Below are 23,552 nucleotides of genomic sequence, written 5' to 3'. Positions count from 1 at the left end.
CCAAACTCTGTAGCGACACTGGGATGGATTGGGTGACAGGACTGCCATTAGTCCTGAGTGGCATGAGGTGCAGACCTCACCAACATACTGGTCTGGCCCCGGGTGAAATACTCATGGGACGACCCATGCCACTTCCGTATCCAGGGAGAAGGGTTTCATTAGAGACAGAGGATGGCGATCTGCTTACCAATCTGTCTAGTTTACAGGTCACCCTGAGGAAGCTGCACCAGTAGGTCAAAGCAGCAGCGGTGCCTCCTGAAGGACCCGGACACTACTCGTTGAGCCACGTGATTGGGTTTTGGTGAAGGACCTGTGACGAAAACATTGGACCCTACCTCGCTGGAGGGGACCGTATCAAGTTCAGCTGTCCACCTCGCATGTGGCTAAAGTCAATGGGATAACCTCGTGGGTTCATCTGTCTCACTGTTATTGCCCCCAAGCCCCCTCGGGACAAATGAAGACTCCTAAGTGCCATGGACTGGCGGCCCATATATGTACTTCTGTTCATTTTGTGTTTTGTTGTGTTCACGTATTTCCTATTGCCAAAAGACTGGAAGGGGCCAGGAATTTCAGGACACTCCCAAGGACACCCTGTTGGACCCTGTCCTCATTGAGGGATGCGATCCTCTGTTTCCTTTTGTAACTAAGGACGACTTCGAGAAGGACTTCCTGTGTCTGTGATACAAATGCATTTTCATGATATTGTGTCAAAGGAGGGGAGTGTGAGAGAAAAACTGTCTAAAGGGATATTTTTTGTAATCAGCTTTTAGAATGTAACTTTGTATACTGATGCAAGAGAGCCTGTGTGTTAGGCAGCTAACACCCAAGAATGTAAGCTCAAGAAAATGAAGAGTGTTACAATATCCTTAGTGTAGCAATATGTGGTTGAACTGTGAGTTCATTAGATAGGAGCAGAAATGCTGGCAAGATAACAGAAATGTAAGTTTGGAACATGCTTAAAGTTGTACAAAGTGGATATGCTTCGTTTTTACAATATGCAGACTGCATAAAGTGTATGTGTCTCACTCCAGCCTGTTTGGTCCCGTTCTGGGAGGGGACACAAACTGTTTGTGTACCACTATAAAGGGGATGTTAGCATAAAGGTTTTCGAGCATAACCACGGAGATGGCACGAAGTGGTTGCTCCCTGAATTCAGTAATAAAGCGACGTCATACTCTGAAGCACTGACTGAGAGTCATAAATTTCTACCACAAAAGTTTCTTTAATAAGCAGGAAAAGAAGCAAAAGCAACAGAGTGTCCCCATCCCAAGGTGATGACACACCCAACAAAAGAACAGTTTATATACCTTTTTCAAGCTTCCTTAAAAAGCATATCACTACTATGATTGGCTAATTCTCAAAAAAGCAATTCACCTATCAAAAGGCTCATTAACAATGATTGGTTAATACTTCAAGAGGTATGTTGTCAATTATAGTTGGTTGCTACCTCAAGAGGCACATCACTTTTACATAGTCGCGTTGGTTACATAGTTGCCTTGGTTGCCCCCTTAGTTACACCATCCCATGACTATCATGTGACCTCAACCCCCCCCGCCACACACCCGTCTTGTCTCAGCATACTCTACACTGCCTGAGCTCGCTGTGCTTCCTCCCTCATGGGTTGTCACAAACCCACCCTCTGTTAAATCTATTCCCCATAGCTAAATATCATTGCTGCTACTGTTATCTTAAGCTTATAGGTTACTTATACATACAAAATCTTTTTCATTAGCCTGTCATATTGCAATACATGATAAAACATTGAAAATCAATATCTCTTGATTAAAAGTTACATTGCTTACAGGTTACATACAATCCCAGGCAAAAAACAGGCCAGAGCTTAATGTTGTGCAATTACTGTAGGGTTTGGCCCATTTTTGTACAGGAGTGTAGTTACTGGTTACATAGGTTACACAGGTAAGACACAAGGTCAATCAACAGGAGAAGACAAATACTGGCTAATGAATAAGTACTTGATTGTCAGAAGTAGACTGACTAAATTCTTAACTTGTACTGATTAATTTTAAATATAACTTCCACACAGTTAAAATCAGCAAACTCCAATTCCAGATGTTTTCACAAAAACCCCCTATGTTAACATACACATAACATTTTTGAGTCAATGCAATAGAATTTATGCAAATGAAAGTGATATATTGGGATTAACTGAAGAGTATGTAATCTTTAGCTAATAATTAGTTTGAAAGAAAAGCGGTAAACTGACAAGAAGAAAGATTATGTTTCGGAATAGGAATTACCCCAGAGTGATACTTTTGACTGTGTGTCTAAAGCATCAAGACAGACGGAATCCTGCAAAGACTGAATCATTATCTTCAGTAGAATATACTGTATGTTCCTGTCTGGAGCCCAAATTCTGACGCACACCCTGTCATTGTTAGACAACTGCATTACAGTGCCACAAGACACCATTGTGTCTCCCGTCTCAGTGTAAGATGTGACCATTTTCTCATTGTTCTTGAAGATGCAATACTGTGCTTTGCCATTTACTGCTACATGCACTGTGATGTAGCAAAATCCAGGCTCTGGGCAGGTGAAGATGCCAGTCCCAGGGCTGTAGCCTCCTCCCTCATTAGTGAGTACACCGGCAAACTTTATGGGTTAATACAAAACAGAAGCAGTAACATTTAGAATATTAGAAAAATAACAACTAAACAAAAACATGTTATTCACAACATGAAATGAAAAGTTATTTTATTACAGGTAATTCTCAACTTTTTACAAGCAAAATATATATTGCCTGATTTTGAAAGATGTGGAGTAAAACTTATTTGTGAAAAACCTTTACACTGAAATGTCTATCAAACCTTTGGTGTGAATCTTCACAGCGTCACTGGGCTCGCTGACTCCACCAGCACCGACTGCCTTGTACCTAAGAAGATACGCAGTGTCTGGCTGCAGCCCTGAGATGATCCAGGTCTCTTGATCTTGATTTTCATGTGTATCTATAACCCTCCAGTCATGTTCTCCATTCTCCTCCTTGATCTCCACTTTGAATTGCAAAATATTTGAGGCTGGAGATGACTGCAGCTTCAAGGATATATTGTATTCCCCAGTGTCAAGTACTTCAGGTGTAGCTGGTTTTATTATGGGTTTGTACTGGGTATCCACCAGCTTCCCTCTTTGATGGAGATAGATGGAGGCCCCAGGATGAGTGGGGTCAGAGATGTAGGTGATGATGAATTTGCTTTTCTTTTCTTCTTTGTTGACATCCGAAAATTCTTTGAACAGGTAAAAAGTGTCTCTCATGGTCTGTGATACGTCAGGTGTGAGAAACCATGGGGTAGACTTGTCATCCATAATGGCTTTCCCAATGGAAACTGAAGACAGAAGGCGAGGACCAAATGACAGGAGCCGCAATTAGAACGACAGGCCATGCTATATCTGCGGACAAATGGGTCACTGGTGCAAGGACTGCCCAAATAAGGGAAGATCCACGACAACTGAGTACAACCCAAGCTAATGCTTTCTTCTCCGTTCCTGTTCACCCAGACTCTCAGTTTTGGTTTGCTCACAAGTTCGGCGGAAAACGGTACACATGGGCCGTTATGCTGCAGGGCTACACCAAGTCACCTAGTGTCTATGCATTAGGGGTACCAAATTCCAAATGGCCATTTCAATTGTATGTGGATGAAAGAGGGGGATTCATGACGGCTGTGCTGGGACAAAAACACGGAGGGTGGTTCAGGCCTATAACTTACTATTCCAGGAAATTAGGCGCTGTCGCATGCTCCATCCCGGCGTGTGTTAGAGCAGTGACTGCGGTAGCCACTCAATCCCACTACATTGCTCCCTATTGAGACTAAGGGAGATGAACACAGCTGAGTAGAAGTAACCCAAGCTTTGTCAAAGCCAAGAAAGGATTTAGAGGAAGACCCCTTGGAAAAGGGGGGGGGCAGTTTGTGGATGGATGTGCCCTCAGCTTAGAAAATGGGGGACCATCCACAGCATACGCAGTAGTAGGCCCAGAAGGGAAGTTGATAGAAGGAGGAAAATTGCCGAGAACGTGGTCAGCACAAGAGGCAGAGTTATTTGGTCTGATCAGGGCCTGTGAGTTGGCCCAAGGTAAGCTTGTCACTATCTACACATCTCACGATATGCCTTTGGTGTCTGCCATGATCATGGGGCATTGTGGAAGCAAAGGGGCTTCTTCACCAGTTCGGAGAAACCATTCCAACATCACCTGTTGGTCCAAAACCTCCTCCAAGCTACCATGAAACTGGAACAGTTGTCAGTGGTGAAATACAATGCCCACACTAAACAGAAAGACAGGGTGAGTGTAGGTAACGATTGAGCTGACTGGTGGGCAAAGAGGGCTGCAGCCGATCCAGAGACCCTGGTCAAGGTGATGTCAAATCAACCGGTATGTGACAACAACCTCGTTCTATTACAGACAGTTGCCACGGAGGACTAGAAGAAAATGTGGAAATTAAAGGGTGGGGTCTTGGCAGAAGATGGGGTCTGGAGAGACCAAGATAATAGCCTTCCTTTTCTCCCAAAATCAGCCTTCCCAGGACTCGTGAAGATAGCCCACAGGCTGGATCACGCTTCATGCGATGCCATGGTCAGCCTGTTCCGACCACATTGGGTCGCACCTTCTTTTTTTCATTTTGCACAGACTTTCGTTGCCCGGTGTCCCACTTGAATGACTCATAATATGGGGCGGACATTAAGGCCACCTATGGCAGAGATCCTGCCAGCAGAAGGCCTGTTTCAACATCTGCAGATGGACTTCATAGAGCTCACTCCATGCAGGGGTTACCGACACTGCCTAGTAGTGGTCGATCTTTTCTCTAGGGGGGTCGAGGCATTTCCTGCCTGCCAGGCTACAGCCATGCCAGTGGCTAAGAGCCTGTTGCAAGAGATTATCCCTAGATCGGGGGGTAGCTATATGCTTAACCACAGACAATGGCACCCATTTCACTAACCAGGTCATTCCTCATCTCTCTGATTGGCTGGAGATGGATCTCAGACATTACTGTGCCTACCATCCACAGAGCGGGGGTGCAGTAGAGAGGGCCAATCAGATGTTAAAACTGCAGTTGGCCAAACTCTGTAGCGACACTGGGATGGATTGGGTGACAGGACTGCCATTAGTCCTGAGTGGCATGAGGTGCAGACCTCACCAACATACTGGTCTGGCCCCGGGTGAAATACTCATGGGACGACCCATGCCACTTCCGTATCCAGGGAGAAGGGTTTCATTAGAGACAGAGGATGGCGATCTGCTTACCAATCTGTCTAGTTTACAGGTCACCCTGAGGAAGCTGCACCAGTAGGTCAAAGCAGCAGCGGTGCCTCCTGAAGGACCCGGACACTACTCGTTGAGCCACGTGATTGGGTTTTGGTGAAGGACCTGTGACGAAAACATTGGACCCTACCTCGCTGGAGGGGACCGTATCAAGTTCAGCTGTCCACCTCGCATGTGGCTAAAGTCAATGGGATAACCTCGTGGGTTCATCTGTCTCACTGTTATTGCCCCCAAGCCCCCTCGGGACAAATGAAGACTCCTAAGTGCCATGGACTGGCGGCCCATATATGTACTTCTGTTCATTTTGTGTTTTGTTGTGTTCACGTATTTCCTATTGCCAAAAGACTGGAAGGGGCCAGGAATTTCAGGACACTCCCAAGGACACCCTGTTGGACCCTGTCCTCATTGAGGGATGCGATCCTCTGTTTCCTTTTGTAACTAAGGACGACTTCGAGAAGGACTTCCTGTGTCTGTGATACAAATGCATTTTCATGATATTGTGTCAAAGGAGGGGAGTGTGAGAGAAAAACTGTCTAAAGGGATATTTTTTGTAATCAGCTTTTAGAATGTAACTTTGTATACTGATGCAAGAGAGCCTGTGTGTTAGGCAGCTAACACCCAAGAATGTAAGCTCAAGAAAATGAAGAGTGTTACAATATCCTTAGTGTAGCAATATGTGGTTGAACTGTGAGTTCATTAGATAGGAGCAGAAATGCTGGCAAGATAACAGAAATGTAAGTTTGGAACATGCTTAAAGTTGTACAAAGTGGATATGCTTCGTTTTTACAATATGCAGACTGCATAAAGTGTATATGTCTCACTCCAGCCTGTTTGGTCCCGTTCTGGGAGGGGACACAAACTGTTTGTGTACCACTATAAAGGGGATGTTAGCATAAAGGTTTTCGAGCATAACCACGGAGATGGCACGAAGTGGTTGCTCCCTGAATTCAGTAATAAAGCGACGTCATACTCTGAAGCACTGACTGAGAGTCATAAATTTCTACCACAAAAGTTTCTTTAATAAGCAGGAAAAGAAGCAAAAGCAACAGAGTGTCCCCATCCCAAGGTGATGACACACCCAACAAAAGAACAGTTTATATACCTTTTTCAAGCTTCCTTAAAAAGCATATCACTACTATGATTGGCTAATTCTCAAAAAAGCAATTCACCTATCAAAAGGCTCATTAACAATGATTGGTTAATACTTCAAGAGGTATGTTGTCAATTATAGTTGGTTGCTACCTCAAGAGGCACATCACTTTTACATAGTCGCGTTGGTTACATAGTTGCCTTGGTTGCCCCCTTAGTTACACCATCCCATGACTATCATGTGACCTCAACCCCCCCCGCCACACACCCGTCTTGTCTCAGCATACTCTACACTGCCTGAGCTCGCTGTGCTTCCTCCCTCATGGGTTGTCACAAACCCACCCTCTGTTAAATCTATTCCCCATAGCTAAATATCATTGCTGCTACTGTTATCTTAAGCTTATAGGTTACTTATACATACAAAATCTTTTTCATTAGCCTGTCATATTGCAATACATGATAAAACATTGAAAATCAATATCTCTTGATTAAAAGTTACATTGCTTACAGGTTACATACAATCCCAGGCAAAAAACAGGCCAGAGCTTAATGTTGTGCAATTACTGTAGGGTTTGGCCCATTTTTGTACAGGAGTGTAGTTACTGGTTACATAGGTTACACAGGTAAGACACAAGGTCAATCAACAGGAGAAGACAAATACTGGCTAATGAATAAGTACTTGATTGTCAGAAGTAGACTGACTAAATTCTTAACTTGTACTGATTAATTTTAAATATAACTTCCACACAGTTAAAATCAGCAAACTCCAATTCCAGATGTTTTCACAAAAACCCCCTATGTTAACATACACATAACATTTTTGAGTCAATGCAATAGAATTTATGCAAATGAAAGTGATATATTGGGATTAACTGAAGAGTATGTAATCTTTAGCTAATAATTAGTTTGAAAGAAAAGCGGTAAACTGACAAGAAGAAAGATTATGTTTCGGAATAGGAATTACCCCAGAGTGATACTTTTGACTGTGTGTCTAAAGCATCAAGACAGACGGAATCCTGCAAAGACTGAATCATTATCTTCAGTAGAATATACTGTATGTTCCTGTCTGGAGCCCAAATTCTGACGCACACCCTGTCATTGTTAGACAACTGCATTACAGTGCCACAAGACACCATTGTGTCTCCCGTCTCAGTGTAAGATGTGACCATTTTCTCATTGTTCTTGAAGATGCAATACTGTGCTTTGCCATTTACTGCTACATGCACTGTGATGTAGCAAAATCCAGGCTCTGGGCAGGTGAAGATGCCAGTCCCAGGGCTGTAGCCTCCTCCCTCATTAGTGAGTACACCGGCAAACTTTATGGGTTAATACAAAACAGAAGCAGTAACATTTAGAATATTAGAAAAATAACAACTAAACAAAAACATGTTATTCACAACATGAAATGAAAAGTTATTTTATTACAGGTAATTCTCAACTTTTTACAAGCAAAATATATATTGCCTGATTTTGAAAGATGTGGAGTAAAACTTATTTGTGAAAAACCTTTACACTGAAATGTCTATCAAACCTTTGGTGTGAATCTTCACAGCGTCACTGGGCTCGCTGACTCCACCAGCACCGACTGCCTTGTACCTAAGAAGATACGCAGTGTCTGGCTGCAGCCCTGAGATGATCCAGGTCTCTTGATCTTGATTTTCATGTGTATCTATAACCCTCCAGTCATGTTCTCCATTCTCCTCCTTGATCTCCACTTTGAATTGCAAAATATTTGAGGCTGGAGATGACTGCAGCTTCAAGGATATATTGTATTCCCCAGTGTCAAGTACTTCAGGTGTAGCTGGTTTTATTATGGGTTTGTACTGGGTATCCACCAGCTTCCCTCTTTGATGGAGATAGATGGAGGCCCCAGGATGAGTGGGGTCAGAGATGTAGGTGATGATGAATTTGCTTTTCTTTTCTTCTTTGTTGACATCCGAAAATTCTTTGAACAGGTAAAAAGTGTCTCTCATGGTCTGTGATACGTCAGGTGTGAGAAACCATGGGGTAGACTTGTCATCCATAATGGCTTTCCCAATGGAAACTTCAGTGTTCATTTGTTTCATGAGCTCTTCAGAATGGAGAAATTTTGTGAGATCCAAAATGTATGGCTCTTCGTACTTCAGGGAGGTGAAGACAAACGTGATGATTGCCTCATACTGCGGGTTGCAAATAAATCCATTATACTGTGCAGGAGACACTATTTGGACATTTTTTTGATTTTCAAAGGCATCAATGTAAGATCTGAGCACCCCACATTCACTCCGCTTTTCATCCAGCCATTTCTTCGTAGTTTCTGTTCTAAAAGGTGAGCTGTAGTGGGAATTAAGAATTTGCACCAATTCGTCTTCATCTGTCTCTCCATTACAGATACTTGGAATAAGCACTGACATCTTTTTCTGGACATTTATCTTGTATTGCCTGAGCATCTCCTGAAATGTTTTCAGTTTGGCCTGTATATCAGTAGCCTGAATGGTCTCACTGATTTTCAGCAGCTCATTGACTGTGATGGTAGCTCTCTGAAGGTCTTCCATGGTGGTTTCTACCTCTATAATCAGGTTCTCTCCGATCTCCCGCACTAACTTTGTTGCCCTGTTGTCCAGGTACTTCAGAGGGTAAAGCCACACTGTCATTGGGACAGCCTTCTCTCCTCTTTCTCCTAGAAGCGTTGGCAGGTCTTTATGAACTTTCACTGCTTCCATGTAGGTCGTTGGATTTTGTTTCAGTATGACATCACCATAGAAGGTGCACTGGAATTTCTCCACCGTTTCTTGTTCTTTGTCTGTCATATTTAGTTTTCCGTCGCCACTAATAGAAATGCTTGGAATTTTCTTGATCATGACTTCTAGTTTACCGTGAATCTCCTGCTTATCTTCATTCTTGGAAGCAGTATGATCAAAGACCATGAAGGCATCAGCTCCATACAGCACACCTGTCACAACATGAGTGGCTGTTCCATGTTTAATCACATCTCCATAAGTTATTTTGCTAATATTCTTCATATTGAGCTGCTTAAACACAGTCTTCTGGCTGTAATGCATAGTCACTCTACACTGACTTTCCGTGGTCAGTGTGTCTTTGAGATACTTTGCTGACCCTCCTACCTCAACCAGGCCCCCAAAGAAACTCGCCTTCAGGGAGGCACTTACGTCCAGCAGACTGGACTTCTTACTAAGAGAGTCAGAGGCAGTGATTTCAGATTTTGTTTGGTTCTGTTCATGCACACTCATGTTCTTTTCAATATCTTCAGCATCCCATAATGTGACACCTGGAGTAGTAGAGTAATACAGGGAAGCACTAATATGTAATGACTTTTTCTTTATGTTTTTTTCTTTACACAATATAGATTCAATTAATCATGTCATTCAAATGGAAATGCACTGCTCAAAAGAATTAAAGGAACACTTTTTAATCAGAGTATAGCATCAAGTCAGTTAAACCTGTGGGATATTGATTTTGTCAGTTAAGTAGCAGAGGGGGTTGTTAATCAGTTTCATTTGCTTTGGTGTTAATGAAATTAACAACAGGTGCACTAGAGAGGGAAAAATGAGACGACCCCCAAAACAGGAATGGTTTAACAGGTGGAGGCCACTGACATTTTCCCCTCCTCATCTTTTCTGACTGTTTTTTCACTAGTTTTGCATTTGACCATGGCCAGTGTCACTACTGGTAGCATGAGATGATACCTGGACCCTATAGAGGCACATCCACGATGGCACATCAATATGTGCTGTAGGATCACACATGCATGTATCACAGGGCTTAAATTCCAGGTGGCCTGAGACAAGGCCTAGCCTGGTATGAGAGGTACACATTGGCCTAGGCACCAAAGAGGGGTTAGTGACCCCACACACACACACACACACACACACACACACACACACACACACACACAGATAACAAGGGAGGCCAGCACTCCAACTTTTATTGCCCAAAGATTTAGGGACCTACAGACAAGCAGAGTGAACCTCACTGACAGGGGTCCCTCGACTTGGCACAGAACCCCCTCCCCAGACATCCTGCCTTGCATACCACTCACCCAACAGACCAACACCCTAAAGGAAGTTTCTTTTAAGTTTGGCTTTTGTAAACCCTGTATATTGATTTACTCATGACTACTAGTCTCAATATACAGATAGGTTATGTTTGTATGTGTCCTTAGACAATCTTAGTGTTTTGTGTGCCACCCTTATGTAGCCTGGCATTACTCAGCCTACGGATGTCTTTAAGAGCAGGTAATACCAACTTGTTCTCTATGCGCTACCTAGTTTGATTCCTCATAGTGGCAGTTGTTAAAGAATAGGTGATTGGGACTGTCCATCATTGGATTAGTACTACAGATTGGAGAACATATAAAAGAGAGGCGGGAGCAGGATCGGGAAGAGACATATGCTGCACGCGGCTTGGCGCGGGGAAAAAAAAAAGAGAAGAGTTCTTTTTTGTTCCAGTCGTATCCCGTTTTAATATCGGGGACGTACCTTTCGGTGGGAATCTAAGTCCCACCGTGCTATTTATATTTAGATATAGCACGTCTTTTGAGGTTTTAGTTCAGAGCTGAGATTGTCTATTGGTAAATACGCCACTTCATTACGGTGGCTAGGAGCTAATTCGTATTAGCATTTGGTGGATATTTCTGTTCCCCCCTTTTCCTTTGTAGTAGGGCACTTAAGCAGTGTGGTTTTATTTTGTTCGGGAGTGACGCCCTAATTGCAACTGAGTAAGCCTTGGACGTACCGAGCATTACGGCATATGGAGCTGCTCAGATAGCGCCTCCAGCTACCGTGAGACGCTGGAGGTTCCTCTGAGAGGCCAACGTGGGGCCCATTTCGCTCGGATTGCACCCCCAAGCTACCAAGATAAGGCTGTTGTTCATCTGGCAATACGGGACAAGGAGACCGGTGGAAGGATTTGGAGGAAAAAGGGACGTGAGTACCAGAGACTGTTCAATTGGTAATACAGCTAAGCGCGCCATCGCATCACCTCAGGCCTGCAACGTGTTTCTTTTTATTATTCTTTTTATTCCGGTTTGATTAATTTCTTAACCTACTGTTTACTTTTGGAGCTATAATTTGTCTTAAGTATGGTGTACAATGTCAAATGGTTTTATTTGGTGAGTATTGATACGATTCTTGGTTGAGGAGATCTTTCCTTTCCTTCCCCTCTTGATTATTCATTTTCAGAGAGGATTGGTTGAGTTACTTATTATTTTGTAAAATAAAGTTTGTTGTGTTTCTGTTTACACATCGTCTGTTGAAGGGTCTCTGTATATAGAGGTAGAGAGGTGGGGCTCAGAACGGTGATAGTCAAAGAACTCAGGTCAGCCCATTACGTTGAAGGACATAAAAAAGGGCTACACTTATAACCATGTTCACGGAGTATCACCTATTTTACCCCTTTACACTTGAACACTTATATCAATTTGAATAAATAAATAGGTATTAGCTACCACTGCATATATGTTCTCATGGTTATACCAGAAGAAAAATTAAATAATATAAACAGTGTGTCCTAACTTTCAGACAGTCTTCTTTCTTTGTTTAACAACCCCCCCCCCCCTTTTCCTTCCACATTCCTTTGTGGTCCTTATCTGATCTTGGTGGTCCATTAGCAAGCTTTTTGTGTTCTACCATGCTATATTAAAAGAACTGAATTAAGGTGTACATTATCCATTCTGGAGAAGATCAATTGGGATAAGCCACACCAACCAAAATATGTTGTTTCCAGATGTGCAACTTAAATTGGTATTACCACAAACTAACGGCCACGCCTATCTTAGGATATGATGTGCTGTTTTTAATGTGAATATGTGATGTAATGTCTGCACAAAGTGTAACATCTGTTGAGGTGCAACCCAAAACACCTGTATCATACACTGATGTGAGTCAGTCACATACATAATATATAGTATAGTAATTGTTAATCAATTAATACAGATGGTATGAGGTGTGAACCTGTGAAGCTGGTATGGCATGTTTGCTGTCAAACTGATGGACAATCACTCCTGATTCCAAATCTGGTCAGTGGTTACCATGAAAGTGGATGTATCAAAAGTTACATCAGCTTAATGAAAATCATCAGTAAAGGGGGAATCAGTCTGGTCATAAATCCCAAAAGGACTGATACAGACCCCCTTCCGAAAGCCTGCCAAATGGATGGTCAGCCATTGGTCCAGGAGTCAAATTCCTAGTCATCCCTATTCATGAACTTTAGACCATAAAAACCTGGCACCTCAGAACAAGGAGGAGCAGAAAGACCATCAGCCCGAGCAGAAAGACCATCAACCAGAGCAGAAAGACCATCAGCCCGAAGAGAGAGGCGAAAGAACATTAGCCCAGGAGAAGAGAAGCCTATAAGAAGCCCTCCGGTGAAGGCCCAGCTGGACAGAGAGCTGCAACCAAGACAAAGCTTCACAAGGAGAGAGAATCAAAGAGGCTCCACTCCAACAACTGCTCCCATGCCGCACCTTCCTGAGTGCCATCATCCCATCAGCTCATCAGCCTCTGCAACCAACTGCCAAGACCCCCCCCTCCCCCCTGCTCTGCAACCAAGTAAACCAACTTCCTCTTATTCTAACAACCTAAGCTGTTCTGTTAACCTGCTACAAGACTTTAGGGTCGTGTTTCCACAAACTGTGCTTGCTTTGCAGAACAGTAATTCCCTTTTAAGGTTACTCATTGAAATCCGGTCATTGCATTTCCATAATTACATTGTTTGTTTCTATTCCGTTATTTCGTGTTTGTTGTTTGTGTTAGGTGTAATGTCTGTCTTATGTTAGTTGTAGTGTTAGCTAGGAATAAATGCATGTCTTTTACACAACTTCAGCCTCTGTTCATTGAGTGCTCACAATAAGTCCCTGCCTTTGTGCGATCTAGCTACATGCTCTGAAACCTCAAACTCGCCTGAAATATCGCAAGACTCTCTCTCATCGGCCGTGAGGGGAGCTTCGCTACTAATCGTTTACATTACCTGGTGACGCAGCTCGGTGGACGAGCCTTCTAACCCAGGTTACTAAACGATACTGGTGATTAGTGAATCCCATTTAAGTCTCACATTAACAGACTCTCGGGGATATCAAAATTGAGTTTGGAGGAACCAACCATTCGGCATAACGATTAGGCAATAATCATCACTAAATACTAATTAATTCAACTTTAATTAATTTCAAACATATTGGTGGAGATTTACCTGAGCTAATAATTCCTACAGTGCCATTGTCAGAAGGTTTGCTGTATCTCCCAGCACAGTCTCAAGGGCATGGAGGAGATTCCAGGAGACAGGCAGTTACTCTAGGAGAGCTGGACAGGGCCGTAGAAGGTCCTTAACCCATCAGCAGGACTGGTATCTGCTCCTTTGTGCAAGGAGGAACAGGATAAGCACTGCCAGAGCTCTACAAAATGACCTTCAGCAGGCCACTGGTGTGAATGTCTCTGACCAAACAATCAGAAACAGACTTCATGACGGTGGCCTGAGGGCCCGACGTCCGCTAGTGGGCCCTGTGCTCACTGCCCTGCACCGTGGAGCTCTATAGGTATTTGCCATGGAATACCAGAATTGGCAGGTCCGCCACTGGCGCCCTGTGCTTTTCATAGATGAGAGCAGGTTCACCCTGAGCAAATGTGACAGTAATGAAAGGGTCTGGAGAAGCCGCGGAGAACATTACGCTGCCTGTAACATTATTCAGCATGACCGGTCTGGTGGTTGCTCAGTGATGGATGAGGCTAGACAACGGCACCTTGGCTGCCATTAGGTATTAGGATGAAATCCTTGCACCCATTGTCAGACCCTACACTGGTGCAGTGGGTCCTGGGTTCCTCCTGCTGAATGACAATGCCCAGTCTCATGTGGCGAGAGTATGCAGGCAGTTCCTGGAGGACGAAGGAATTGATACCATTGACTGGCCCCCACGCTCGCCTGACCTAAATCCAATAGATCACCTCTGGGACATTATTTTTTGGTCCATCCAGCACCGCCAGGTTGGACCTCCAGGAGCTCAGTGATGCCCTGTTCCTGAACTGGGAGGAGATCCCCCAGGACTCCATCTACCGTCTCATTAGGAGCATGCCCCATCATTGTCAGGCATGCATACAAGCACATGAGGTCCATACAAACTATTGAGTACAATTCTGAGTTGCTGCAATGCAATTTCAGCAAAATGGACTATGGACTAGCCTGCCGCATCATTTTTTCACTTTGATTTTTGAGGTGTCTTTGAATTCAGTCCTCTGTAGGTTGATAATTTTCATTTCCATCAAACGATGTGGCATCCTTTCATTCATTCCTAACACATTACTCAGTCCATATCAGTACAGATATCCAGCATGATTTTTTTCCCATTGAGATTTGATGTGTATTCAAAGTGTTCATTTAATTTTTTGAGCAGTGTACAACTGAATACTTCAATAGACAAAAACAAATTTTTTTACAATGTATACATTCTTTTTTTGTCTTTCATTCTGTACCTGGAATGAAGCTGTCATTGCGACAGTCATACAGCATTCCTGGGTGCAACGGTCGTCCAAGGGCTGCGATCTGGATATTACTGCTGGTCATGATTGCTGGTCTGCAGAGAAAATTCTCATTACTGTTACTATACACATATACAATTATTAAACATGAACTAGTGAAGGACAACCGATTATCACACAGAAGGATCCTGTATGAAAAACAACAATAAGATTAAAATTATTTCTGTGCTGCAGAGAGTTACCATATCAGTTTTTACTCTAATATTTAATAAATTAGTAGAGTAACCAGTAGTACTACAATAGAACGATAGTTTTATCCTGATTTTATAAAAAAGAAACTGTAGGAGTGGTGGCCTAATGACCAGGGTGCGTGTCACTGAAAGGTTGGTTCGAATCCCTGACAGGCAAGCTACCCCCCCCCCCCCACTGACTGCTCCCTGGGTAAGAACATAAGAAATTTACAAAAAAGAACCATTCAGCCCATCAAGTTTGTCTGCGGATAATTCAATTAATAGCTTAAAGCTGATAAAAATCTTATCTAGCTCTGATTAAAGGAACCCAAAGTTTTAGCTTGCACTACACTAACATGAAGACTATTCCAAACTCTAAATTACATGCTGTGTAAAGAAGTTCTTTCTCAAATCCAGTTTAAAATATTCTCCCACTTGCTAAATAACAGCTGCTCACTGTTATGTCATAATGTCACGTATGGCTTAAATGCCGAAGACACATTTCTTTATTGTGCACTGTGTGCTGTGGTATGTTAACAATGACAATTAATATCTTTCACAAAAATAACTAATTTATGAAGACTGTACATTCTGCCAATCTGAGTTTTCATTTTTCATGCATGACCATATGAACATTTACTGTCATAAAAAATATATGTATTTTTATATTTATTTTTCTAATACATATTTTATAAAATATTTATAAAAATATACATTTTTCTCTTCAAAAACTGTAAGCAAAACAGTGATGAAAAGACAGCAAAAAAAACTAATTTCATTATGAAAAAACATAAGGAACTGCATAGATTATCTGCAGTCAATAATTCTATAGTATCAGACGAAACACTTGTGACTGAAAGTTATTGAATCTGTAATTCCAATGATAGTACAGTAATAGAAATGAAGATATCACATTTTTTTAGCGAATTAACTTTACCTTAGTTGGGTCTTTTTCACTGGGACAGTTTTAAGTGATGTGCTCTCATTCAGCCTTTATAGAGAGCTGTTATCCTGTTTGTATCAGAGGAGGAGCTTGGACAGCTTAGAGACGCCAATGAGCATGAACTTCATGTCATGCGACCATGGGGAGGACGCTTCAGCACAGGCCCGGTTCTAGACTGCATTCAATGTGGGGGGGGGGGGGGCAGTAAGATGTTGGTGGGTTGGCAACGTCTAGTGTTATACTTGTATGTTTAAGCTATAAAGTGGTCTGTTTATTTATTTTTTTAACAGAAGCTAAAGTAAACCATAGTTATGATTAATATCTTTAAACCCACTAATGCATAATCTTAGTATTTTGAACCCACGCCCATAATGTTCTCAGTGTTTTTTATTTAGTTTTCCTTTTAAGTTTTCTTTCCCTATTTTGATTTTTTTCAGTGACTCATTCACCATATCTAATTATATGTTCTTTATTGTAGGATCAGTCTTCTGTTTCGTTGTGCAAAAACCCTAACAAATTCATCCATATCTAGCCCAGCTGTTATGGCCTTCTCATGAGCCAGAATAACCCAGTTTTTCTTTCTCTCATGTAACATTGTGCATCAGAAGGGTGTTGGGACACGTGGCAAAGTGGAGAAAGAACTCACACATGCGGCAGATGACACTCCAATCACAATAGCAGTTACACAGACATGATGGAGCTGAGGAAAAGCTTCCTTAAACTCTTGGAGGTGTTTGCAAATGATGGAGAGGTCTGCAACAGCAGAGGTGAACTTCTTTTCTAACATGACTTTTGCAACACAAATTTTATTAGAAAGGCTGTCGCTTTCTAATAACAAGGCAGCATCCAGAAAAGAGAAAGATTGAGGGAGAAGGCAATTCACTGCCATCATCAGATCAAGATTGCCTCTGGAGAACCTGGTCTCCATCTCCACAATGGCTCTGTCTAGAATGTTGAGAAGAGCTCTCTTCAGAGCCTGTCTAGGACTCTCGGAGGTTTCGGTGTGACCGACAGTGCATAAAACAACACTGTCTGTAAGCTGTGAACTCATTGTTCTTTTTCTTTTAGTTGCGGGAACAGGGGTGTCTATCTCAAAATTAATCAGTGAGTCAACATGTTCCTCAAAGCCTGTAGAGATGCACTGACTATTTCACCAGCAAGACAAAGGTCAACGTGGTGACTTGTCCACCGAATCTCCAGCAGGGGTTTAAGGGAGGGGACTTGATGGTTTTGTGACACGTAATGACGAGGGAACAAGGAGTGTAGTGATGAAATAGAATAGGAAGCCTTTTATTGTCATCATACTGGAGCACGGATGCTACTTGTACAATGAAATTGCAGTGGCCACATCTAAAGTGCAGACATATACAGACATATACAGACATTACGTTTGCAGTACAGACAGCATTCTGCAATAGCCAGTAGTGTAGAGACGTAGTAGATGCAATAACACATAGTGTTAGGTATTGTATTATACTATATTCGTGTATAGTATATTATAATAATAGAAAATTATTGCACATAGCGCCTTCCGGAAGGCAACAGGTGAAACGGGTGATGGGCAGGGAGAGTGCTGTATCTAACAGGTGATGGGCAGGGTGAGTGCTGTCTAACAGGTGATGGGCAGGGTGAGTGCTGTCTAACAGGTGATGGGCAGGGTGAGTGCTGTCTCTGATGATTCCCTCCGCTCTGCTGAGGCAGTGGGTTGTGTAAATGTCTGTTAGTGAGGGGAACGGGCAGATGATGATTTCCTGCGCCGTCTTGACCACTTTCTGCAGTCTCCTCCGGTCTGCCTTAGTGCAGTGAGAAAACCATACTGTGATACAGTATGTTAGAATGCTCTCAATGGTGGAGCGGTAGAAGGTCACCAGCAGCTTCTCACTGATGATGTTCTTTCTGAACACTCTCAGGAAATGCAGACGCTGCTGTGCTTTCTTGATGGCAACTGTGGTGTTTTCAGTCCAGGAGAGGTCAGAAGAGATTGTGGTGCCCAGGAAGGTAGAGGTGTGGACCCTCTCCACGCAGATGCCCTTGATGTAGAGGGGAAGTGGATCTGCCCTGTTTTTCCTGAAGTCCAGGATGATCTCCTTTGTCTTGGTGGTGTTCAAAGCTAGGTTGTTTGCTGAGCACCACTTAGACAGTTTCTGGACCTAGTCCCTGTAGGCAGACTCATCAGCCCCACCACCGTCGTGTCGTCAGCAAACTTCACAAGGATGTTGCTGCTGTGGGTCAGTCTGCAGTCAGAAGTGTACAGGGTGTAGAGTACTGGGCTCAGCACACAGCCTTGTGGGGAGACTGTTCTCAGTGTCCGGGTGGAGGAGAGATGGGGTCCGAGTCTTACTGTCTGGGGCCGATTTGTGAGGAAGTCCTTGGTCCAGGAGCAGGTGAGTGGGGGGATTCTCAGGTTGTGCAGTGAAATGTTTCTGCACATGGCTCTGGTGCATGAAGCACCGCTAATTTCAAAGTAACAGAAATACAGAACCCTACCTACCTATGAACGCGCAAACTTCTTAAAATCCTATATCTTATATAGTACAACATTCGCCCCTTCTGCCTACTAAAAAACTGCTTATCTACCACATTAGTTTCCTGGGGGTGTCTGCTACATTAGCCATCTTCTATGCAGTCGATCAATAATTAAACGATTGGATGGACGTCGATTTGATCCAGGGACTTTCCTATTCAGAGGTTCCTGTCGTCAGAAGAGTGCGTCTGCAAATAATCATTTAAAAAACTAAATAAGTGCATTTATTTATTATTGTCTTTTTTAATGCTTTCTTTTTTTCTTATAATGGACGTCAATGGAGAGGAAAACGTTTAAGATAAGATAAAGTCCATATTCCTAGCATTTCGGTTTTGATTTTTTTGTCAGGTAAAACTTTATGAACAGATATGGCTGTCAGAAATTTGGTGATTTTTGGTCGCTGTTTTGGTACATTAAACCACATTAAGCTTTTTCACGTTAAGCGTTTTAGAATGTCCCTATTTGGCGTTTGCAAATCTAAAGCTCCCCCTATGTAGAATCTTTGCCGTTAATGGGGCAGGCGGAGCATTTGGTGGGGCATTGCCCCCCCGTGCCCCTGCCAAGAACCGGCCCTGCTTCAGCACCCAGTGAAAACCTGTAGAGCACAAGGAAACGTGCAAACTCCACCACCACACACACACACACACACACACACACACACACACACACACTGATTGATAGTTTACCGATATGATACTTTGCCTTTTAATTTTCAAACGCGAATAATAAAAATCTTGGTCCAACCAGGCTCACACCAACCAGCCAGATTTGTGAATTTTTTCAGTCTCTCGTTCGTCTGCCAGTGACAGATAAGTGCGTGAGGCAGAAGGGGTCCAAAACTGGCGTTTAACTCTGACAGTGTGAGTTTTGGAAATAGGCTTCCAATCATATTAAAAATGTATGAAATAAAAATAAATAAAACTGAAACTGGCAGCACCTGCTGGCCAAACAGGGAGGAAACATGAAGGGTTAGGGTTAGGGTCAGGGTTAGGATTAGGGTTAGGGTCGGACCGGCGCTAACCCTGACAGCTGGAGTGCGGTGCTGTAATGCAGTGTGATGATGGACTCTATGTGGCATCTGTAGAAGCTGAACTGCAGCTGTTGTGGGAGCTGTTCTTTATTCAGACTCCCGAGGAAGTGCAGCCTCTGAAGACCTGTTTGCTTCATCGCTGTTGTGTTGATGCACTGTGACAGGTCTTGGCTGATATGATGACCTAGGAATTTGAAGCTCTGAACTGCCTGCTGCTGGCCATCGTGTTAATGTGCCTTAGGGAATTACTTACTGCTCTATACCCAGCTTGATTCTGCTCTGTGATTTTTATACTGTAGTCCTCAGTGCTGTCTGTACCATCTGACAGTGGGGGGAGGTCAGCAGTTTCTGAGCTGCATTCTGTTTGATGGCGACGAGATCTTATAGCTGCTCTGCAACTGCCACAGCAGTCGCCTTTTGGGACGCACTTGTCATCTGAAAGCAAAATACTCTGTTACATGTCTAAATATTCTTTCACAAATTAAACAGGCAGTGCTTTTTTTTAAGCATACTATCATATTAATGATTCTCTTGAATATGTACAGAGTAATGAATACATACCTTCATAGGCCCAATCCCAGTTCTATTTTCTACCCCTTTGCCTACCCCTCACCCCTTCCCCTTGCCCCTTGAAATGAAGTGGAAAGGGGTAGGGTTAAAAAATTTCCCCTAAGAAATGGGACACCACATTTATGGCACAATGTACTTAAATGCTCTGATGCAAACACTTCTAGGCAGAAGCCAGCAGGAATAACTTGTTGCTGGATTATCGGCTATAATTGTCAATGTATGACTTTTTTAGCCTAATGCATGGTACGTGTCAGCAATCGCGGGGCGGGCGAGCTGGAAAGCAGGTGAGCGAAGCCGTGACGTCGGGCAAACAGGGTTTTATTACTCCAGAGACAAACAGGTACGAACATCCACTAACACTACAATGACAGATCTGGGGAAGACAGACTGAGGCCCAATCCCAATTCTACCCCTTACCCCTACACTTACCCCTACCCCTCCGTTTGGCGCGTTCACGTGTAGGGGTAGGGGTGTCTCAATTCTCTTTTGATTGGAGGGGTAGGGGTAAGGGGAAGGGCTAGATAGCCCTCGAAACGAAGATTTTTCGGGACCTCACTTCAAACGAAGGGCTAAGAGAAATTTAGGCCCAATCCCAATTCTATTTTCTACCCCTTTGCCTACCCCTCACCCCTTCCCCTTGCCCCTTGAAATGAAGTGGAAAGGGGTAGGGTTAAAAAATTTCCCCTAAGAAATGGGACACCACTACTACACTGTGATACGTCATCATCCATTGTCACTACCTCCTAACGTTACGTCAGAGGACATGCTCCGATGTTTATCACAAATTCCAAGATGTCGCCGTCAGCATCGTAGCATGTAAAGATTACTCACTCCCAAAGTTTTTTTGCGCCGTATTTGGACTTTAAAAACAGATGTTCGTTTTCACCTTGAAAACGTATGAGCCTTCGGGTTTCCTCAGCTGTCCCTATACAGAATATAATTTACAAAAATGTTGTCATGTTGCAATAAGTACGAATAGTGTAAGCACCGTTCATTTACATGTACACATATGGCCGTAAGCAAAACAAAACAACGCGTTACAACATGCAGTCAGTTACCGGGTAACGTTATATGACATAAAAATATATTTCCTAATATTGTGCAATCAGTGCTATCCGCAAGCAAACTTTAGCGATTTTTTTTCAAACGTTTCTTTACAGAACATCACCGTAAACACAAACACAAGATTGATGGTAATATACATGTAATGAAAAAATGTCATAAAAATCGAGTGGGCAGCCATGTTGTAAATTTCTCTTAGCCCTTCGTTTGAAGTGAGGTCCCGAAAAATCTTCGTTTCGAGGGCTATCTAGCCCTTCCCCTTACCCCTACCCCTCCAATCAAAAGAGAATTGAGACACCCCTACCCCTACACGTGAACGCGCCAAACGGAGGGGTAGGGGTAAGTGTAGGGGTAAGGGGTAGAATTGGGATTGGGCCTTAAAACATGGCTGCCCACTCGAGCAAGCAGACCCATAAATGTTAAGTAATTTTTGCCATTAATAAGGATTTTTATGACATTTTTTCATTACATGTATATTACCATCAAACTTCTGTTTGTGTTTACGGTGATGTTCTGTAAAGAAACGTTTGAAAAAAAAATCGCTAAAGTTTGCTGCGGATAGCACTGATTGCACAATATTAGGAAATATATTTTTATGTCATATAACGTTACCCGGTAACTGACTGCATGTTGTAACGCGTTGTTTTGTTTTGCTTACGGCCATATGTGTACATGTAAATGAACGGTGCTTACACTATTCGTACTTATTGCAACATGACAACATTTTTGTAAATTATATTCTGTATAGGGACAGCTGAGGAAACCCGAAGGCTCATATGTTTTCGAGGTGAAAACGAACATCTGTTTTTAAAGTCCAAATACGGCGCAAAAAAACTTTGGGAGTGAGTAATCTTTACATGCTACAATGCTGACGGCGACATCTTGGAATTTGTGATAAACATCGGCGCTTGTCCTCTGACGTAACGTTAGGAGGTAGTGACAATGGATGATGACGTATAACAGTGTAGTAGTGGTGTCCCATTTCTTAGGGGAAATTTTTTAACCCTACCCCTTTCCACTTCATTTCAAGGGGGAAGGGGTGAGGGGTAGGCAAAGGGGTAGAAAATAGAATTGGGATTGGGCCTGAGACTCGGACTAAATACAAAAGACTAGGCAGGAATAACAGGACACAGACGATCACAATTGGTAATCACACAAGGTAACGAGGTGGGCGTGGCACACATCGGGATCGAACGGAGCGGATCGTGACAGTACGTGTGCTGTGGCGGCAGGCTAGTTGGGGCACCGTTTTGTACAGTTTATTGGTTTTGAGCTGTCGCTTGAGAGTTTTGTTGCTGTCGTATGAATAACGTGTTTTAATTGTTAGTATTTAGAAGTTGACTGGCCGCTGCTGTTTGGTTTCTGCATGCGTCTACTCCCCTCTTCCACCTCCATGTTTGTTTTTCTTTTTAATGCTATCACTATAGTGCCGATCTCATTGTGCTGGGATTTGTTAAACTGTATTTGACTTTGGTTGTTTAACCCTCGTGTCCCGAGTAGTAAGCCTTGGTGGCTGAAGCCCTGTGTTCCGTTTTCTTAGCTGCCAGTTGTACCGCACACCTTCCTTCCGGTCAGTTCCAGCTTGTTAACCCTCTCTCCCTGGTGCTTGGATCAGTGCGAGCCATTAATAGCGGAGCTAAATTGATTATTGTCGTCCTTTATACTACCACGGTATTAATAAATTGTATTTGGTCTAACCCTAACCCCCCCCAACCCCTAAAACCCTAACCCAAACTGCTAAAACCCTAACCCCCAGACGGTGGAACGGCACATGCGCAAAAAGGCTCGATAGTACGTCTCGATAGGTAGCTCAACTAGTCAGAACACCGGCAGGATCCCCCCTGTAAAAGCGTCACATCTCGATCCTCTTGCCACATATACATTAATTATCTAATAAAACATGTCAATTATACTGTCAAGCTAAATGTATTTTTTATTTATAAAATCACACCTTTTTTTAAAAAAGAACATCCACAAAAGTATTTTATTGATTTTGACGCTTGCTGCAGCCAGAAGGGTGACCTCGGAACTTCCAGAGTAAATTGTTAAGATATGATCACGATTGCATCTTCGGTCAAACAGCTGAGCGATACGTCACAGGAGAAGGAATTTTTACGAGGAAGAGATTTGGCAATGACCCTTGTCAATGAACAGTGAACAGGTAGATGTCACGTTAGTTTTCTTAAGGCAGAATGATCAGGATTTGTGTCAATAAAGTGTTCTAATACTAAGTGTTGCATGAATTGCATTCATGGCAAAGACTACTTTATTCACATATATTTCATACAGAGGATAAAATCAAAGCAGTAAATTTTCAGACAAAGCAGATGGATTTGGCATCACTTTGTATAGAGTTTACAATGCAGATCA

General features: G+C 42.9%; 1 protein-coding gene across 1 annotated transcript; it reads right to left on the bottom strand.

Annotated features, from left to right (window-relative positions):
- Window positions 1-7,545: 7,545 nt before the first annotated feature.
- LOC140579204 (stonustoxin subunit beta-like) lies at window positions 7,546-16,002 on the bottom strand. The gene is made up of 3 exons (XM_072701603.1): window positions 15,991-16,002; window positions 14,818-14,918; window positions 7,546-9,626 (listed from the first exon to the last, which is right to left on the bottom strand). The coding sequence occupies exons 2-3, from the start codon at window positions 14,906-14,908 to the stop codon at window positions 7,867-7,869; spliced, it is 1,851 nt and encodes a 616-aa protein (XP_072557704.1). The 5' UTR covers window positions 14,909-14,918; window positions 15,991-16,002; the 3' UTR covers window positions 7,546-7,866.
- Window positions 16,003-23,552: the final 7,550 nt, after the last annotated feature.

This window comes from Paramormyrops kingsleyae, chromosome 17 (assembly GCF_048594095.1).
Source record: "Paramormyrops kingsleyae isolate MSU_618 chromosome 17, PKINGS_0.4, whole genome shotgun sequence".
Lineage (NCBI taxonomy): Eukaryota > Metazoa > Chordata > Actinopteri > Osteoglossiformes > Mormyridae > Paramormyrops > Paramormyrops kingsleyae.
This window is presented reverse-complemented; position numbering and strand designations above follow the sequence as displayed.